The sequence below is a fragment of the Amblyomma maculatum genome, chromosome 3 (assembly GCF_055883805.1).
Source record: "Amblyomma maculatum isolate TAMU_Amacu chromosome 3, ASM5588380v1, whole genome shotgun sequence".
NCBI lineage: Eukaryota > Metazoa > Arthropoda > Arachnida > Ixodida > Ixodidae > Amblyomma > Amblyomma maculatum.
In genome coordinates, this window is record NC_139346.1 from 23,235,671 (window position 1) to 23,254,320 (window position 18,650).

At 45.8% G+C, this 18,650-nt stretch overlaps 1 protein-coding gene across 1 annotated transcript in view; it reads left to right on the forward strand.

Annotated features, from left to right (window-relative positions):
• Nucleotides 1-18,650, forward strand: part of LOC146194338 (putative ATP-dependent DNA helicase HFM1) — a 212,462-nt gene that overhangs the window by 177,779 nt on the left and 16,033 nt on the right. Inside the window, exons 11-12 of the mRNA XM_084596530.1 lie at nt 14,472-14,569; nt 18,297-18,434. Of these exons, the coding sequence (XP_084452656.1) occupies nt 14,472-14,569; nt 18,297-18,434 (236 nt within the window). The remainder of the gene's footprint in view (nt 1-14,471; nt 14,570-18,296; nt 18,435-18,650) is intronic.

Genomic DNA, 18,650 nt, shown 5'->3' on the forward strand with positions numbered 1-18,650 from the left:
TCTGCTCATCTGCGACTGGCTCAGGAAAACGGAATGTCTCCATGACTTTCCGTGTTGCTGGGCCCATTACATGAACTAGCAGTGCTTGCCTTGTTGCTTTTGACTTTGTTGTTTATTCGCATGCTGCTTCGTAAAGCTGGTTGGCCGCCTTCCATTCCGACCACACTTCCGCGGGATTGCCACACGGCTCGAAATGCTTTGGTGGTTGAATGAGGGTGAGTGCCATGCTTCATATATTGTGTGACTCAGGAGTCGAAGAGGTGCTACGTTGTGTTACTTTACTTCTGACACCAGGTTATTTCTCGATGACTAGAGATGATTAGGACAGATGATATCACAGAGAGCGGACGCCATGGTGAGTGGATGACATATGACTCTGGCCTACTCGATGTTCGGAGTGGCGTTTATTGAGTAGAAAATAAATGCATTCTTAGAGGGCGCTCCTGATTACATAGCAGAGGGCATGAAATGGGTTATCATAGGGCTTAGTGAGGTTAGGAGGCCGAACGAGGCATATACTGTACCGAAGGAGGGTCATTTACTGTGTAACGAGGTTTACCGAGAACTAGGATTCGGGTTCCTTGTAAATAAGGATATAGCTAGTAATACAGATGAACCTAGTAAGGGTTTTCGTGCTTGGCGGTCATGCAACAGTGAGAGACGAATCACAACTAGCCGCGGTTGGCCGCGTTCACCGCTAAACAGAGCAGCAAGGGACTCCAAAGCAGCCGCTACTCCCCGCGCTTGGCCAGCTCGAGCACCCTGTTGTAAGGAGTAGCTCCAGCAAAAAGACACTCGGGAGTAGTCTCGCACTCCAGAGATGAGCCAAGATCGCGCTCTTTTCCACACATATAAAATAAAAACACAATAACTGTAGCCTCTCTTCTTCGCAAGCTCAATGTGCGCTACACGTCGCAGGCTGCCCGACCGTTTCGATTCATTACGTTGGTGTTCTAGTAAGCTACACGTTATGCAGCAGGACGAAGCCTGACCCTTCTCGCGTAATTTATGGCCTCCGACGGGACAGCGGAGGCCACGTTAATGAGGGTCCTAGTCGAGGCTTGCAGAGTGCCTCTCCTGTAGCAAAAGGAAGCGTGCGGCGGGGGGTCCCAACGAAGAGCTTGCGTTTTAGAATGGTCTCCTTCTAGAAACCGCGTATCCGAAGAGAGGCCGGATGTGACGCGCAGTTCGCACTACGGCTCCCCACCGAGACATTTCCTCACAACAAAGTCCGCCAAAAATATCAACGGCAACGCGCCGAACCTTACACGTTCCTCCCAATAGTCGGGTAATCTACCGAAAGAGAAGCCTAGGCAAATCAACAAGAAAAATGTTGAGGCAAGTAGCAGTTGAGTCCTGCATCTCAATCAAGCTATAGAAGCCGGTGAGTCTGGTTGCGCGACCCTCCGTCACACACATCCTCAAACACTATGTTAAAAATAAATAAAGAAAAACCCACAGAAATTTCAGCAACCGCTGAGCCGAACCGGGCACAGTTCTTACAAACCTTATAGCATTATTGAGAGGGTGGCAGGTATCGTAATTAAACTGTAGAAACTGAGGGTTGTAGGCCTTTGCGCCTACATCTAATCATGATGATAAGGCGGTCGAAAGTTTCTACGATGATGTAGAATCGCCAACGGGGAAAGTAAAAACGGGTATTCTATACTAATGGACGATTTAAATGCCAGGGTAGGCATAAAGCAGGTTGGAGACCACGCAATGGGGACTACGGCATTGTGACTTGAGTGAAACAGCGCGAAAGAAGCCCGAAGGAAGGGACAGGAAAGAGCGCTCTTTCCTGTCCCTTCTTCGGGCTTCTTTCGCGCTGTTTCACTCAAGTCACAGTGAACCAACTAGCCCAGCAAAACGTTCTACGGCATTATGTCTAGGAGTAGTGGCGTGGAGATATTGAGTTTGTCGAGAGCAATAACTTGAGTCGTGAATACAGCTTTGAGCAAACGGAAGAACCGTTAGTGGCCATGTAAACGGCCTAACGGGGAGACAAACTGTAATTGACCACTTACTGTGTTCTAACCCTGGCATTTTTCAGGTTGCGCAGTTAACTTTAAAGGCACGATGCAGTGAGCACATGGTGGTAAAGCTCCGTACTAGTCTAGATTTAAAGAGGACGAACACGTTTAGTGAGTAAGTAGTCTATCAACGACTTAGCCATATGGCAAGGAAGAAAATGGTACTGGCTTAGTTCAGCTATGCCAGGGTATATGTTGTGAAAGGTACATTTCCTTGGCTGAGCGTGTTGTAGCCATGCATGTTTAGCAATAAGAAACATTGGGTATACATATCTTTTATTCATTTTGCTTGACACGAAGACTGCTCGATGATCTGTGAAGTAGCATATAGTAGTATCAATTTCGTCTATAGTGTATTTTGATTTTGCAGTCTCCAAACGCAAACTCTCATACATTGGATTACACCATTTGATGCCACAGTCTCTCGCACACACTACACGTGTCCAAACGAATTACTCACAAAGCCTGCTTCGAATATTTGGGTAGCAGATGCACTTTCGAAAACACGAATGGAGTTATCCTTCGCACGACATGCCTTGAGATCCTCTTTTTTGTTTTCCGTTGACTGAACTCGGCTATGCTCCGTCTATTAAGCTCGGCAGTCTGACATCACCGTTTGCCAAGCCGTTCCTCTATCTGGTCGCGCGTTTCCGCTGCTCTCTTCGCCTTCATTCTCTCTTTGCTGCTGCATTGTGGCGCTTTTTACGCTCTGATGGCGGCTGGGTGATTCCACGAGAGATCACACTGCCCAAGTATTTGGTAGTTTTGTTTTCCTTGGTTTTTATGTATGCTATGCGCCTGGTATTGGATATATCAATAGTGAAATTATTTTAGTCCTAACGGTAATACTTCCGGATAAACAAAATATGAACGATGTCACGGCGCAAGCGGCATTTTCGTGTATAGCGCTATATCTGGATTGTGCAACGACGTCTGAGTGGATTTATGCAAGTCAATAGGAATATATTTTGCGAGTTGAACGTACAGGTGGCAAGGAGTAAATCAGGCTTATTTCCGCCATTCTGAGTAAGTTATTGTTTTATGTAAAAATATTGAAAAACAGCAAAAAGTACAAAATTAGGCTATAGTTCAGAATTTTTTTCCTCCTTGACTTTACTTCGCAGCGTGTTTAAATCTGCACAGTTATTAGGACATATATAATAAATAATCCTACTGATTTTAATAGCTAGCGAGCAAAGGCAAGCATAACAAATACAATGGCAAATATTGCATTTTTAACTATAGGACTTCTTTTCAAAAATAAAATGTAAAAAACCACATCGCCGATTTTTCTCGCATTTTTACAGAAAGTGCTCAGATGATATGCCGGCAAAAATATAGACAGACATATTGCATTATATTGTTTTTGATCAAGTTATGTTAGCTCAAACTTCTTACTTTTCAAGAGTTGGCAAAAGAACCTGATTACCGTTTGGAAAAAAGCTACTACGTGGCTCGGAATTTTTAGTTTTTCCCGAAATGCCACGTCTGAGGTATTTTTGAGGTCTTCAGGGAACAATCAAAATTTTAAAATTTTTAGCGATGGTTATCCAGAAATTTGGCGACCAATACCAAGTGGCATGAAAGCAAAGAAGGAACACAAAACCGAAGAGAACGAAGATCTCGTGTTTGATTTCTCCTTTCACTCAACGTGTATAGTAATTGTACATAGTTTGCTTTGGGGAGTCCTTTCTACATGTAGTAAATTGTTTCTCCTTGTCAGTAGAGAGTAAGACTACCACTTATGAAGAATGAATGTGAGGTAGCATATAAAGAGCTTTAGGACAGCGGAAACCGCGACGGTTGCTTCAAAACCTTAACGATGACGCTGGTAACTTTCTGTTTAACTTATTTCAGTAAATTTGAACAACCCTGCAGTGACCACAGGATTGGAGGAGGTCAGTTTACATCCCCATTCCAAAGAGAGGCAGTGCCAAAGATTGTTCCAACTACCGCACGATCGCGCTTATTTCGCATGCTAGCAAGGTGATGTCGAAAATCCTCCAAGGTAGGCTGCAGCAGTATCTGGATCGGGAGCCTCCGGACGTGCAAGCTGGGTTTCGCAAGGGTAGAGGAACTAGAGACCAAATTGCCAACCTTCGCTGGATCATGGAAAACCCAAGAGAGTTCCAGAAACCCATCTACTTCTGCTTCATTGATTATGCGAAAGCGTTTGACGGCGTAGATAACAGTAGATTGTGGCAAGCTCTCCAAGAGATGGGAGTTTCAATTCACCTCATCTGTCTCCTCAGGAACCTGTATGAAGGGCAAGAGGCCACAGTCAGAACTCAGCATGGTCTTACTGATTGGGTCCCGATTGAGAAAGGAGTGAGACAAGGCTGCATACTGTCGCCCTGCCTATTTACCCTATATGCTGAGTGCATCATGAGGAAGGCCGGTCTGGATGAGTCTTTAGCTGGAGTGAAGATTGCTGGAAAACGTATCAACAACCTTAGACATGCGGATGATACCACTTTAATGGCAGAAAGTGAAGTGGAACTCAAGAGACTTCTGATGCGCGTGCAAGAAGAGAGTGAGAAGTTCGGGCTTAAACTGAATATTAAGAAGACAAAGATCATGGCGTCTTGCCCTATCAAGTCCTGGAGCATCAAGCGACAAGAAGTGAAAGCCGTGACCGATTTTCCCTTCTTGGGATCCAAGATTACCCCGGAAGCTGACTGCAGCCATGAAATTAGGAGACGCCTGCTTTTGGGAAAGAGAGCCATGGCTAGAATTGACCGTCTAGTTACGAGCAGAGACACCAGACCGCCAACCAAGATTCGTATAACCCGCGCTATGGTCTTTCCAGTTGTGATGTAGGGATGCGAGAGTTGGACTGTGAAAAAGGCTGACCGCCGAAAAATTGACGCGTTTGAACTGCCAGAAGATCAAATCAGTCGACAATGTCGACCATAAACCCTGACTGCTCATTGGGGGGTCAAATTCTAAAGTTAAAGCTTAGCTACTTTGGTCACCTGATGAGAAGAGAGGAGTCGCTGGAGAAAGATTTGATGCTGGAAATGGTTGAGGGTTACCGGATAGATAGATAGATGGATTTATTGAAAGGAAAAGGCAGAGAGGTTGGCCCGATTAATTCAAATCTCGCCTGCTACTCTGCACTGGGGAAGGAGAGAAGAAAGAAGGTCATGATGGGTGACGATGTGGGAGAAGGCATATGAAATATATATACAGACACAGCAGGTTGCTTTACAAGCGCGAATCAAGTCCGCTGGCGCTCAAATAACGGCAAAGAGCCCTCACTGCCTGGGCGTCCTTCCCTTCGTTCTGCCAAGCGCCCAGCAGCATTTCCTCCGACAGAGAGGAAGCAGCTAACACATTTCTTTCGTTCGCATACTCTGGGCACACCAATAATACATGGTCCACAGTCTCTGGGATGCCACAAGTTGAACATTCCGGTGAGTCCATCGGTGCAATTAAATTCAAGTACTTGCGCGTGAAAGCCACGTTTAAACGAAGTCTATGTATCAAGCATGCCTGATGACGCGGAATATCACGCGGAACATCAAATTTAAATGTTCGATCGAGCCTTCTTAGACGGATGTGTCGGGCGTCTGGTTGAGCCCAGTAAGCTGCAGTAGCAATATTCATACAACTCTTTAGAAGACACGTCGTGTCCGCTCTTGAGAAAGGCACAGCTGTTTGGAAGCCATTGATGAGCGCGCTTTTCGTTTCAACATCGGCCTGCTCATTCCCATGGAGGCCGGAGTGGGCAGGTATCCACTGAAACATTATCATGTGGCCTTGCAGCTGGGCAGATGTGATGAGCTCCATAATGTTTAGAGCCAGGGACTGATAGGCAGTGTGGCGTAAAAAGTTTTCCAAAATTTGTAATGCAGTCTTCGAGTCCGTGAATATACACCGTTTTTGAGGTGGTTCTCCACATATATAGCGAATAGATTCCCGAATGGCTACAAGTTCGGCAGCGGTTGATGTAGAGGTATGTCCCAAAAGGAGATGCAGAGTCGTTTTCTGAGCTGGTATGACCACAGCTGCAGCGGATGCCTGTGCTGACACAGATCCATCGGTGTATACGTGAACATAATTGGGATATTCTGACCAGATGTGTGCCAGAGTAAGTTGTTTGAGTCCGCTAATTGGTACCATCGATTTCTTTAGTATTCCGGGAACACGAAGGTGCACCAAAGGTTTATCCATCGTCCATGGTGGTTGGGTGGGACGATATAGGAGGGCATATCCTGTCGGTACTTGCGACTGATGGCAGCGGAGTGCACTTGTAAAACTGCAGTCCGGCCTCTCATCCAGAATCTTGCTGAGTGGGTGAAAACGTTGTCTTGTAAGTGTTCGTAAATATACACGAAGTGGTTCGTGTGACAAGTATATGGGCACTGGGCGAGCGTGTGCCTCTTCAATTGTGCCTTTGTTAGAGGTGCACCTGGGCAGTCCAAGGCATATTTTCAGTGCCTGCGCTTGCACGTTCTCTAAAGTCCGCAAGCAGGAAATGCTCATACTAGAGAGTACTGGGAGACTGTACCGTATGTAGCCAACAAACAGAGCCTCGTAAAGCCGTATTAAGGAGCGCTCAGTTGGACCCCATTTGGTGCCAGCTATGCAACGAAGTACATGGCAAAAATTATTTAGCCTTTTCTTCATCATAACAATATGTTTCGACCAAGATAGTCGGTGGTAAATAATTATTGCCAAGAATCTGTGCCTGGAGACGTATGGTATTACGACTCCATGAAGGGTAATCGGGTAGCGGCTGACACATTTTCCCGTAAACGCGATCACTGCACACTTTTCTGCCGCTAAAAATAAACCTTGACGCCGTAAGTACATCGATATTGATGACACAGCTCGTTGCAGTCTCGCACGTAGTTGTGGGCGTGTCGAACCAGAGGCCCAGATGCAGATGTCCTCAGCATATGCACTTATGTGGATGTTAGTTGGCAGTTCACTCACCAAGTCAATTAGCGCAACGTTAAATAAAGTTGGGCTTAGAACTCCTCCCTGTGGAACTCCACGACCGACCTGAAAGCGGGTAGTATCTCCTTCAGGCGTAGTCATGTAAACAGAGAGGCTGCTCAGATAGCTTACAATCCACAAGTACAGCCGGCCACCAACTCCCACGTCGTCAAGTCCATCAAGAATAGTTTCATGGAGGACGTTGTCGTAAGCTCCCTTTATATCTAAAAATGCAGCAGCTACTAGTCGACGGTGACGCTTTCGTGTTTTACTGTCACCACAAGGTCGATGACGCTGTCAATGGAAGAGCGTCCGCGGCGCAATCCAGTCATCATATTCGGATAAAGATCATTACTCTCTAGATACCACTCAAGTCTTGCCAGCACCATGCGCTCCATAACGTTTCCAACACAGCTTGCTAGGGCAGCTGGCCGGTATGAGGTAAGTTCGAGAGGAGGCTTTCCAGGCTTCAAAAGAGCAACCAGGCGGCTAATTTTCCAGTGTTCAGGAACAGTACCAGAAGCCCATATATCATTGAAATAATTAAGTAGTGCAGTTCTACCATACTTGCCTAGGTTTGATAAGGTTGAATAGGTAATCCCGTCAGGACCAGGTGCAGATGAATGCCGACAAGAAGCAAGAGCGGCGTCTAATTCAGCTATTGTAAAGGGCACGTCGTATTGATCATTCGGCGAAGGTGGTGCAAAAATCTCTGAAATTGGTAACTGTGCCTGGTTTGTGCCCACAACCATTTTACAAAAATCTTCAGCTACGTCAACTTCATTGCGGCGTTGGTAAAGGGCCAGGGCACGAAAAGGGTGCCTTTCTCGCGGAGGTGTGCGCAAGCTTCTCGCAACATGCAAGATACGCGACAGGGGCTTACGGGGATTCAGTGATGAGCAGAACTGTCTCCAACGTTGTCGTCCTAACCTCTCCAGGTGGCGCAAAACTTCTCGTTTAGCTCGGCGAGAAAGTGCGAGATCTTGCGCGGATTTCGTTCTTCTGTACTTCCTTTCAGCCCGCCGACGGATCGCGCGAATCCGCTCGAATTCCACGTCGATGTTGGACAGTGACACCGGCACACTAACATAGCGAGTGTTCTCACTGAGAGAGGAAGTAATTTGTCCCTCTATTTGAGATGGTGACTGGTGAGATGGTGAGGTCCACGCTGGAAGTCTCCACCGCTGCCCTAAAGGCGGGCCAGTCTGTGTATTGCACACGAGGTAAAGTGGCAGGTGCAAACCACTTGATGCATATGTACGTTGGTATGTTATCACTCCCATGTGTTTCCACATCACTACACCAAGAAACGGAGGGATGGAGGCTTCTGAAAACAAACGCCACATCCAAGCAGCTGCTGTAGGTTGTTCCGCGTAGAAACGTCGGTGAGCCGTCGTTTATATTGACGAGATCTTGCGTATGCATAAAGTCTGCCAGGTCTCTTCCTCTATTGCTCATTATGGCGCTACCCCACTGAAGGTGGTGAGCATTAAAGTCCCCCACAATAATACGAGGAGCTACACAACACTGGATTGTTGAAAATAGATATGATTTGTCCAAGCCATCCCTCGGTGTAATATAAGCGCCAATTACAGTACATACTCGTCCTTTCAGGGTTAACGTCAAACAAATGTAGTGGTTCGTGTTGTGGGGCTGCAGAGAGGGTTACCGGAGAAGGGGTAGGCAGTGAACGCGATGTTTAGGTGGCATCCTCGAGGCGCTGCAGATGAAGTTATGTGATGTTAGGAAGATAGTGACAGACCGTAAAGCGTGGCATGATATGGTCCATAGGGTCACGAAGAGTCGGACACGACTGAATGACTGAACTGAACTGAAAACGCGATGGTAACACGAATTCATTTCAAAATATTGTAACAGTACCGAAGAAGATGAAGTTCAGAAGACAAGTGAAGGAGAAAGACGTAGGAAAAAGACTCTCGTGCCGGGCGCGCTGTCGTTGACCAGCTGAGCTCCCTACCCTATCATCTTGTTGTTCAGCGCTCCGACGTCTTACCCCCTTCGTAACAATATTTTTATTTTTTTGATAGGGGTCGCAGCCGTTCGGGACACTCATAAAACCTTCTTGACACCAGTGTTGCCTTGTGCAGCGAACCACATGCGCCATGAGCTTATTCCTGTCACAGGTGGCAAGTTTTTGCACTCATCTTTTTTGTTCTCACGAAATTACTGAAGTTCGTCTGCAGGATCAGCCACACGTTCTTCAGACTTCCAGATACGTTAGAGACTCTTTCAGATGCAGGTGTTATCACAGTGGTGCTGTCTGCACTGAGGTTGTTAGAGACGCCTGGTGTTTCACTAATTCATCAACGCTGTCGCAGGCGTTTTCGTGTCCTGCGGCAGAGAACAACCACTTTATGGAGACATAGTTCTCTTTCCACAATTCGTACAATTGATATTTGTTTTTGAAATGACTGGCAGTCCCATCGCTCACGTATGTAACATGATTTTGAAGAAGGTTGTGGTTGAGCCAGTCATGAATTTAGCCTAGTGCGAAGCAGGCATGGGCTGCGTCATGCGTCATATCGTCACTGACCACAGCAAAGCTTCGTGTTGATTTTACAATAATGACAACGCAGGTAAAACAGAGGCCTGCTTATTGTGCGAGTGGTACAATTGTATCTCGTTGGGTACTACTGCAGTACAGGTCTCTGCAAAGTCAAAGTGTAACACCATTCGCATACCCATGCTTTTCACAGTTCTTTGCGTCATGTACTGCTCGAGCTTCAGTCTTGCTGCATGTGGAATCGAATAGCTAATCCACGTAGAAAGCACTTGCACAAATGCGCTCGTCTGTGAGATCTTTTTCTGGAGGTTCCTGTTTTCCCATATACGGCGTACTCCTAATACTGTTGCAGTTAAGCCGCCTTTTTTCGGACACATCCCTGAATCACCCAACCAGCATTTCTCCGATGGTGAGCTGCATAGTCTTTCAATTCATCAAGTGTGTAGGCATCCCCTGTTATTCTTTGCAATGCAGAATGGCAAAGAGAGGCATTCGTGCAGTAAATGCACAAGCAAGCTCCTTGCTGAGGCGAATGCAAATCCCAACGCGGCCGAAGGGAATAAAATTTCGAAAGTCACATGGTGTTGTCGGGGTCAGCTTCTTTGAATACGCGGTATGCTTCTCGGACTGAACGTCTCATAAACCTTTTGGGACTGTATTCTTTACGTCCGTCTACAACGGCATACATAACGTCTTTTTTGTTCGGGCTCTGTCGATAACAGCCATACCCCTCTTTTGTATAGTAGTCCTCAGCAGCCTGTACTTCGCCGGGGCTCAATCGGAGTCTTTCGTGTGGGTCCGGAGCGCACCACACCCCGCGCTTCTCCCGTCACCTTCGAGACTTGCAAGGCATGGACTTGGTCAATTTAGGAAATATTGCTTGGATCTTTCTCGGCTCGAGATTCATTGGCAACAGGGTCAAGAGGTGGAGACGCTCCTGATAAAACGTGGCAGAATCGTAGGCTTGTTTCAAGTTTTTGAGCCATTCGGTTCAGTTTACACACTGGTCTTCTAACACTTCGCAGCCATTGTGTGGCACTGGGTGTATTGAAAGCAGAGTTCTTTTTCGAAGCAATATTTTCATCTGTTGTACAGTGCCTTCTCTTTGCTGAGCATTTTCTCTGCTGCAGATCCATGGGAGACAAGGCATCAGACAAATGTCCATACCTGTAGTACTCTTCCTCTTCGGATATGCATTCCTCCGTTGTTTTAGCAGCGAACAGCATTTCTCTAAACCATTTAAAACAGTTCTGACAGAGATGGTCATTATCCGAGAATAGACCCGTAGCTGGCGGTAAAATCTTCCCCACGGAACTCCTGTCAGTATCCTTCACTGAGCGAAACTTCCTCTGCAATGGAAGTTTCTTTTCGTGTACCTAAAGATAGTCTGCGCAAAACACTCTGTCACCACTGTAGTGCGAAGCCATGGGACTTGCTTGGCAGCTTAAAAACACAGCATTCAAAGAGCCTTTGTGTGGTCACCCGGAATGGACTCGCAAGAAATTTGTGGCGGTTCTCACACTCGTCTGCGCCGAGATGGAGCGCCTCTAAACTATGGGATGTCTGCGAGCGAATATATCGTCTGCAATCAATGCATACGCGTACGCTCCCTGTATCGTCTGCAAGAGTGAAAATTGTATAGAAATACGACAAGCACTTTTCTTTAAGGCACTTTATTTGTATTATACTCCAGTAAAACACTGCCTATAAAAGTACTTTGTTCCGGATAGTGGTTGTTCGAGCTAGTCATCGCGCAAAAAGAAAACTTACGGGTGGCGCTTGCAAACACAGAAGCTGGCCGAATGCGCTGTAGATGTGATCTGATACGGTGTGTGGTCTGCCGATTAAACCGATCTAGAGTTACCTTCCAACCCAGGCGTCTAGGCAGTCCAATTTGTGTGACTATATCAACGCTAAAATGCATAGGAAGAAACGGCATGCATGAGTACATGAGGCACTTTGTTGATTTGAAATAATGCCGAGATCTGTCAGTGCATATATGTGACAAAGGGGTGGAGTTGGACTCGGTACGTACATTTATAATCACAATAGTGTTCACGACTTGTCACGGAATAGATATTCAGCTTTAATCGAAGAAGACGACCGTAGTGTAGAAGCGATGAACCATTCCTTCAGAGGTTTAATTACTGGTTGTGCGGTAGAAATAGCCGGTATGATAGTTAGAGGGAATACCGGTAAACTATTTAAGCAAACAAGAAAAATTAAATAATAAACGCCAAAGAATGAAAGACTCCAACCCATCAGACACTATGAAACTGGCAGAGCTATCAAGATAATCAACAGGTGCAAAGTGTCTGACATATATAACATGCAGAAAATTTAACATGTTCTAAAGAACGGTCGTAGCTTGAAAGCGTTGAAGAAGAAATTAGGCGTAGACGAAAATCATATGAATACAGTGAGGGACAAGGTTGGCAATGTCCACATAAAGTAGCGGATGAGTTCTATACTGGCGTATACGGTAGCCGAAGTAATCAGGACAATAATGAGATTGATAGCAGCGAAGTGCAATAGGTTCACCAGAGAAAAATAACTAGGTTAAGGAGACTTTCGAAACAATGAAAAAGTAAGCAGTCAGGAACGGCCAGGTGACTACAGATTTGCTGAAGGGGCGGTAAGCATGTCGTGCTACAAATGCTGGCCACCCTGTATAAGCGATGCCTGGTGAAATGGACAGTACCGGAATTTAGCAAGAACACTAACGTTATCTTCATCCTTAATAAATGGCGCACTAAGGACTTGAAAATTTCAGGTAAAACAGCTTGGCTATCCGTCACGTAGAAGGTATGCGCTAACGTAATCGCCAATAGAATCAGTACAATCTTAGACATCAGTCAGCCAAACAATAATAATTGGTTCACAGGAAAGGAAGGCGCAATTCTGTCACGCTTGTTCTGTGGGCACCTGAACCGCGCCGTAGAGGGAGGGGGGAAGGCGGTAGTGAAAGTGGATAGAGAAAGAGGAGCCGTAGTGGAGGGCTTCGGGGAAATTTCGACCACCTGGGGATTTTTAACGTGCACTGAAATTGCACAAAGGATCAGGGACGTTTTCAGTCAAAGTACTGAAGAATTGATCATATCCATGCTACAACAACAAAGTCATATAAAAGCGCTTAGAATATAACCATTCCTTATGCTCATTGTTCATTGATTACGAAAAAGCATTTGACTCAGTCGAAACCTCAGCAGTCATGCAGGTATTGCGACATCAGGCTGTAGATGAGCCATATGTGAGACTATCTATAGTGTTCACGGCAACCGTAGTTCTCAAAAAATAAAGTAATGAAATTCCAATAAGGAAATGTGTTAGGGAAGGATACACGACCCCGCCAGTACTATTCCCCGTTTGCTTGGGACAGACTTGGAAAGGGAGCAGTTAGGGAAAAGTGATGATTCAGAATACCTCACCAATCTGCGTTTTGCTGATGACATAGCCTAGCTGAGTAACACAACGGTCCAATTGTAAAGAATGTTTAATGAGCTAGACAAGGAAAACAGCAAGGTAGGCCTAAATGGTAATATTTAGATCACTGGGGTAATATTCAACAGCCTCGGGAAGCAGCCGCAGTTTGCAGTATGTAATGAAACAGTGGAAATGGTTGGCGAATATGTCTACTTAGGGCAGGTAATAACAGCAGATTCGGACCATGAAAGCGAAATAAAGAGGAGAATAAAATTAGGGTGGAGGGTGTTTGGCAAGCACTTTCCGATTAGGACTAGCAGCTTAATGGTATCGCTCAAGAGCAAAGCATACAACAGTTGCATCTAACCTGTAGTCACACATGGCGCTGAAACGTAGAGGCTAAAGGAAAGGGTTTTACTTAAGTTGAGGACAATGCGCAGTTACAGAACATAACATGGTAGGTAACGTTAAGAGATTGGAAGCGTGCAGAGTGGGTCGGAGAAATAACTCGAGGTTATGACATTCTAGTGGAATATTCAGGGCATGCCGTGTGATAAGCGGTGACCGCTAAGGGTAAGAAATTAGATTGCAATGGAAGAAAAGCGTAGCAGGGTTCAGCGAATGTTAGCTGGGCAGATGGCGATGATGATGAAGAGGTGGATGAAGAACAACTTATATTGCATTTGTCCCTTCTTCCTGCGAGAAGCCATGTGCCACCGCTATTCTGAAGGTGTGCAAGAGCAGCTGTCTCGCGGACAGCTGCTAGTTAGAGCGGTCTCAGGAAAAGATATAAGGGTGCTCAATCTAGAGTCTCGTTCGCCACTGCCGTTTTCTCAGCCCGCTCGATCAGTGGGCTCTGGTTGGTTTGCTCGCACTGGTTGCAGCGGTCAAGTAGATGCAGCTAGCACAGGCCCGGGTTAAGCGGAGGAATATGGGACAGATCTTCACCCTGCAGGGCGTATGTAGTTTGGCTGATGATGGCGACCCCGTTGATGATGAATATTCTGCTTTCGGGTGCGCTTTCTTCTTAGCTGCTGTATTGAGCGCTGAGTTTTGATGCAAAGTTATATTATTAGCAATAGCCTGATTGCAAGCACAAAGCGAAGACACAAGCAAGGAGAGGCGTGTCGTCAAGGCAGTATTGAAAGGCAAATTATTCAGTCGCCATTCGTCAGATACTTTTTTGTCTCTTTGAATAATTCATGTTTTTCGATATTTTGAAAAGAGGGAACAATTCCTGCTTCAAATATGAAAATTGATTTCTCATCTGGTAGAAAACGTATCGGGCGTTCAGGCTTCTCAAAACAGGTTTCGAATACTACAGAATAATCAACTGGAAGTGCTGCCTTCGAGATTGCGCCGCACAAAGCAACTGGAGGCTAAGCACACGATGCACGTAGGCCTTACAGGCAGAGCCCTAAGGCGGTCAATTTGGTATTATAGACTGGCCCGCGTCCTGGATGCGGGCAACTTGTAGCTGTTAGAAAAGTGATGCGTAGCGCAGTTTAGACACTCGTTCAGTGGCCCTCGCACGTGGATGTTTGCAGCCTCTTGCAGGCGACGCTGGGCTGCATGGCCGTGACGGACGCGTCGCTCGCCCAAGACCTGCCCCGCATCATCGTCGTGGCGCAGAGGCTCGCACGGGGTGAGTGAGCTGCTGCCCAGTGTAGGAGAAGAACCTGGAATACGAGCCTTTATTCTTGTACACGTATAGAGGCGTTTTTCTGCGACGCAATTCGCACTACAAGCGCGTTTTGCTCCTCGTTTTGTTCGAGGATGACAGTAGAAGCACAATTATCTGTTGTAGTGCGTAGAGGTACGTTAGAGGTCTGTAGGATCACAATTACCAATTATAGTGCGCATTATCCTGTTTGGACCTTTCGGTGTGCTGCAAAGAGCTTGTGAGACGGTGTATAGTGAGTAGCCAGCCAGGTGTAAATAACATTGTCAGGCGGTAGCACCCTAAAGGTAACAGAGAGGAAAATAGAAGAGTAATACGATCTTCAGCGACGAAGAGCACACAAGTCAGACCTGCGACGTAGCAGTGGATGGTAAGAATCTCGGCCTCCACACAGGTTGCCATCGGACACTGAAGCCGTCAACATATAAAAATTCCGGAACCATCTTCAGTGACGCTAGCCTTGCAGTACGCTTCCAGCTCCTAGCGGGTATTATATGGGGTGTCAGAAGACTGCGACCTCAGGGCAGATAAAACGGTAAGAAGCAGGTGCGTGTTAAGATATGGCAGTTTAGCGAACAGTGGAACACGTGGTATTCTTAAAAAAATATTGATATATCTGCAACATAAATTCGACAGCGTTAACTAGATGTTGGCAGTCCCCGTAATTACATAGGAGGTACACATTGAAGGTGGTACTAGCCTATGCGTCCCTGTTCTAAAGGTCATCTTGAATACCAAGGAAGGGAAGAGGTAGCAGGTGTTTGGTTTGGGCTAGTTGGTAGCTACTTCTTGAAAACATAGCGCAAATTAAGACAAGGGCGACACAGAAGTAGACACAGAAGTAGACTAACTTGCAACTTTATTTTGGAAGAAACATCACACCGAATATATTATAGGGGCCGTTGCCACTATCGGTCGGTGAGCATGCGCACAGCAGAGGAGGATCAAAACACTTGGTGGGAAAAAAAAGAAGAAAAAGCAAATGGAAATAGAATGTAAATGCACGGTGCAGGGGTCACAAAAACAAAACAAAACCAAAAGGAGACATGCTTTGTTGCACGAATCACTTTTAAAAGCCCTTGGTCCTAAAGGCTGTTCAGAAAAAAAAAACGAAACCCAGCAATAACTCTGGCGAAACAATGAAAACAAACGGAATGAGGGTGAAGTGAAAGGAAGGATATATGAAGTGTGCGAGGCTCTTACGCTGTAACAATGATGAGGCGTAAACTATGCCGGGCAACGTCCTTAGATCTAAGAAAGTTGATGCCGAGCGAAAGAAATGCAAAATAAAATGGCAAAAACGTAATAAAATGAACAATAAAGATAGGAAATAACAAGGGAGTGTACAGCTAAAAGGAAATAGAATAAAGAGAGAAAATATGGCCAAATGGACGGCGAACCATACAAAGAAAGTAAGACAAGACAAAAGCAATAAGAGCTAAAAATTATAAAGGCAAGAAGTATCAACTTATACCAAATCAAAAACAAAAAAATAAAACATACATAGGAAAAATAAGAAATTAAGCAATTTGCTTAATTCTCCCTATGCATGTTTTATTTTTATTTATTTTGAGGAAGAACCGAAAGTAGGATAGAAGTTTGTCAATGGAGACTTAAAATAATATATATTTCAAATTATCCGCGCGTTCTGGCGTTATATAAGACACTCGACGATGTAATGTACAGAAGCCACCGCTTGGTAAGAGCCCCAGTTAGCCTGGGCGCGCACTATGAACGTAGCAAACACATAACCGAAAATCGAACCAGTAAGGCGATAGGGACAGTAAAGAATTTCAAAGAGAAGACCTCTCTGTAAAACGGATATTTCGCTAAAACGAAAGATGATGACCTTAGAGCTACAAACGGGAAGGATAATGTCAAAACCATCAACATCGGGAGCGCAATACAATCTGAGGGTAGGCACCTAGGCAGGATACCGATTGATCAGGAGAACGGTCATATTAATAAATGGTCCTCCAACTGCACAGACCTAAAAAAAATGGCAATGCTTTCAAATGTGAGGCAACGGATATAACGAAGCATGACAGGCAGTAAGCCGAAAATGTGATAAGGAGTGAAGGAAGCCTAAAAGCCCGAAATCACTCCAGGCAACAGAGAAGTAGGGCAATGTCATCACTGAGCCAATGTAGACGAGGAATTCAGCGCAAAACAATACAGAAGCGTAAGTGATCAGGGCGCGAATCACGGAAGCAGTGACGTGGAGAAATTGAGCATCCTGGAGCTAACCATTGAGCAAATAAAGCTTTAAAGCAATAGGAAAAGCAGCTGGCGAATATCACTATCTGAGGAGTTCTTGAATGGCATTGGGGAGGTACGACCTTGAGCGTGCCGTAATCTTGAAGTAACGCTAACATAATCCATACAAAGGTACCTCAAGGGCTTGTTTGAAATGAAAACCTACAGATCGATTAGCATAATCTGTGTTCCCCGAAGTGATCGCTAATTGATCAATTCAACATTACAGATTAATCTATCAAAGCACGGTGCCAGCTTACGTAAAATCTACTAGGCAACGGACCATATTTAAAATATGAATCAGGAGGTGAACAAAAGCACAGATATAACACCTCGTTTTATGTTCACAGAATCAGAGCAAGCATTTGACTCAGTCGAAACTACAGCCATCATGCAAACATTGCGGAACCAGGTTAGGATGTTGAAAATCCACGCGTGAAAGTACTGTGACGTGCCTACTGCGGCTACACAGCCCACCTTCACAAGGACTGTGACAAACTCCCTATCGAGCGGTCTGTCATGCAGGAAGGCAGGCTCTGTCGAGTACTATTCACTGTATGCTTGCAAAATGTATTAAGAAATCAGGAATGAGAAAAAATCTAAGATAACAGTAAACGAATAAATTTTTAAGAACTTGTATTGCTGAATAGCGGTCTTGGCGGGCTGTTTGTGTAGAGCTCATAGTCGCCAAGCTCGCCAAGACATAATTGAGAATACTTCCGCAATGTGCGATTCGCTGATGGCATTGCCTACCTGAGTATCTCAGGGCATGAAATTCAAAGCATGGCGGAGTAACTAGACAGGAAAAGCGGAGCCATGGATATAAAAAGGGATCTCCAGAAAGTGGAAGTACCGTTCAACCATATCGGAAGAGAACAGCGTTTGGCAGGTTTTATTGGGACATCGGCTTGCCAATATCTCTGAAAACGAAAGTTATTCACAGCTTTATGTTACTGCAACTCACGTTGGGGGCAGAAACATTTAGGCTAGCGAAAATGATCTATGTTCAGTTCAGGACCACGCAGCGAGCCATGGAACACGGTAGGTAAGAGACAGGAAGCGGAGTGGGAACGAATGCTAAGTGGTGATTGAACAAGTCGGCATGATGACCCAACATGCCAAAGAGATTTTAGTCGAAATAAAGGAGGAGTCATATCATGCAGCACTGCGTATGCAAGATGACCAATGGTCATTAAGGGCAACGGTCTCGATTCCAAGTGAACATCAGCCTATAGAAGGTGGCGCAGCTGCGTAGGTGGCGTTATGAAGTGCGCATGTGTATCGTGGACAAATTTGGTATAGGGAAGTACAACCGAGCCGACAAATTGCGTATTGTGAGGATATGCTCATCTTGCTTGTCTCGAACTCCAACATGGGAAGTAGACCTTCGAGCGGCACGCAAATGTTGAATAGCGCCACTGTTTGGTGGATGCAGCCCTGGTATCGATGCTGCTGCTGCGTGGTCCGTCCTGCGGGTTCTCGGCGCTCTTGCACGCGGTAACCCTGCACAAGTGCCTGCAGGCCCGGCTCTGGGAGGACTCGCCTCACGTGGCACGACAGGGGGAGCACATCGGTAAGTCGCTTCTCGGCGCCAGGGCCAATCTGTGCCGAGACGATTTAAAGGGACGCGTCACGTAGCTCCATCAAAGCTCTGATAAATGATTCAGTCGCTTTTACTGGCTACGTTAGTTCTGTCGGACAGCATGAGGAGAATGTTGTGATGCGCCACTCTGGCAAAGCCTATATAGTAACTCTAACGAGCCGAAGACAGCAGCAGCAGCGGTCTGTG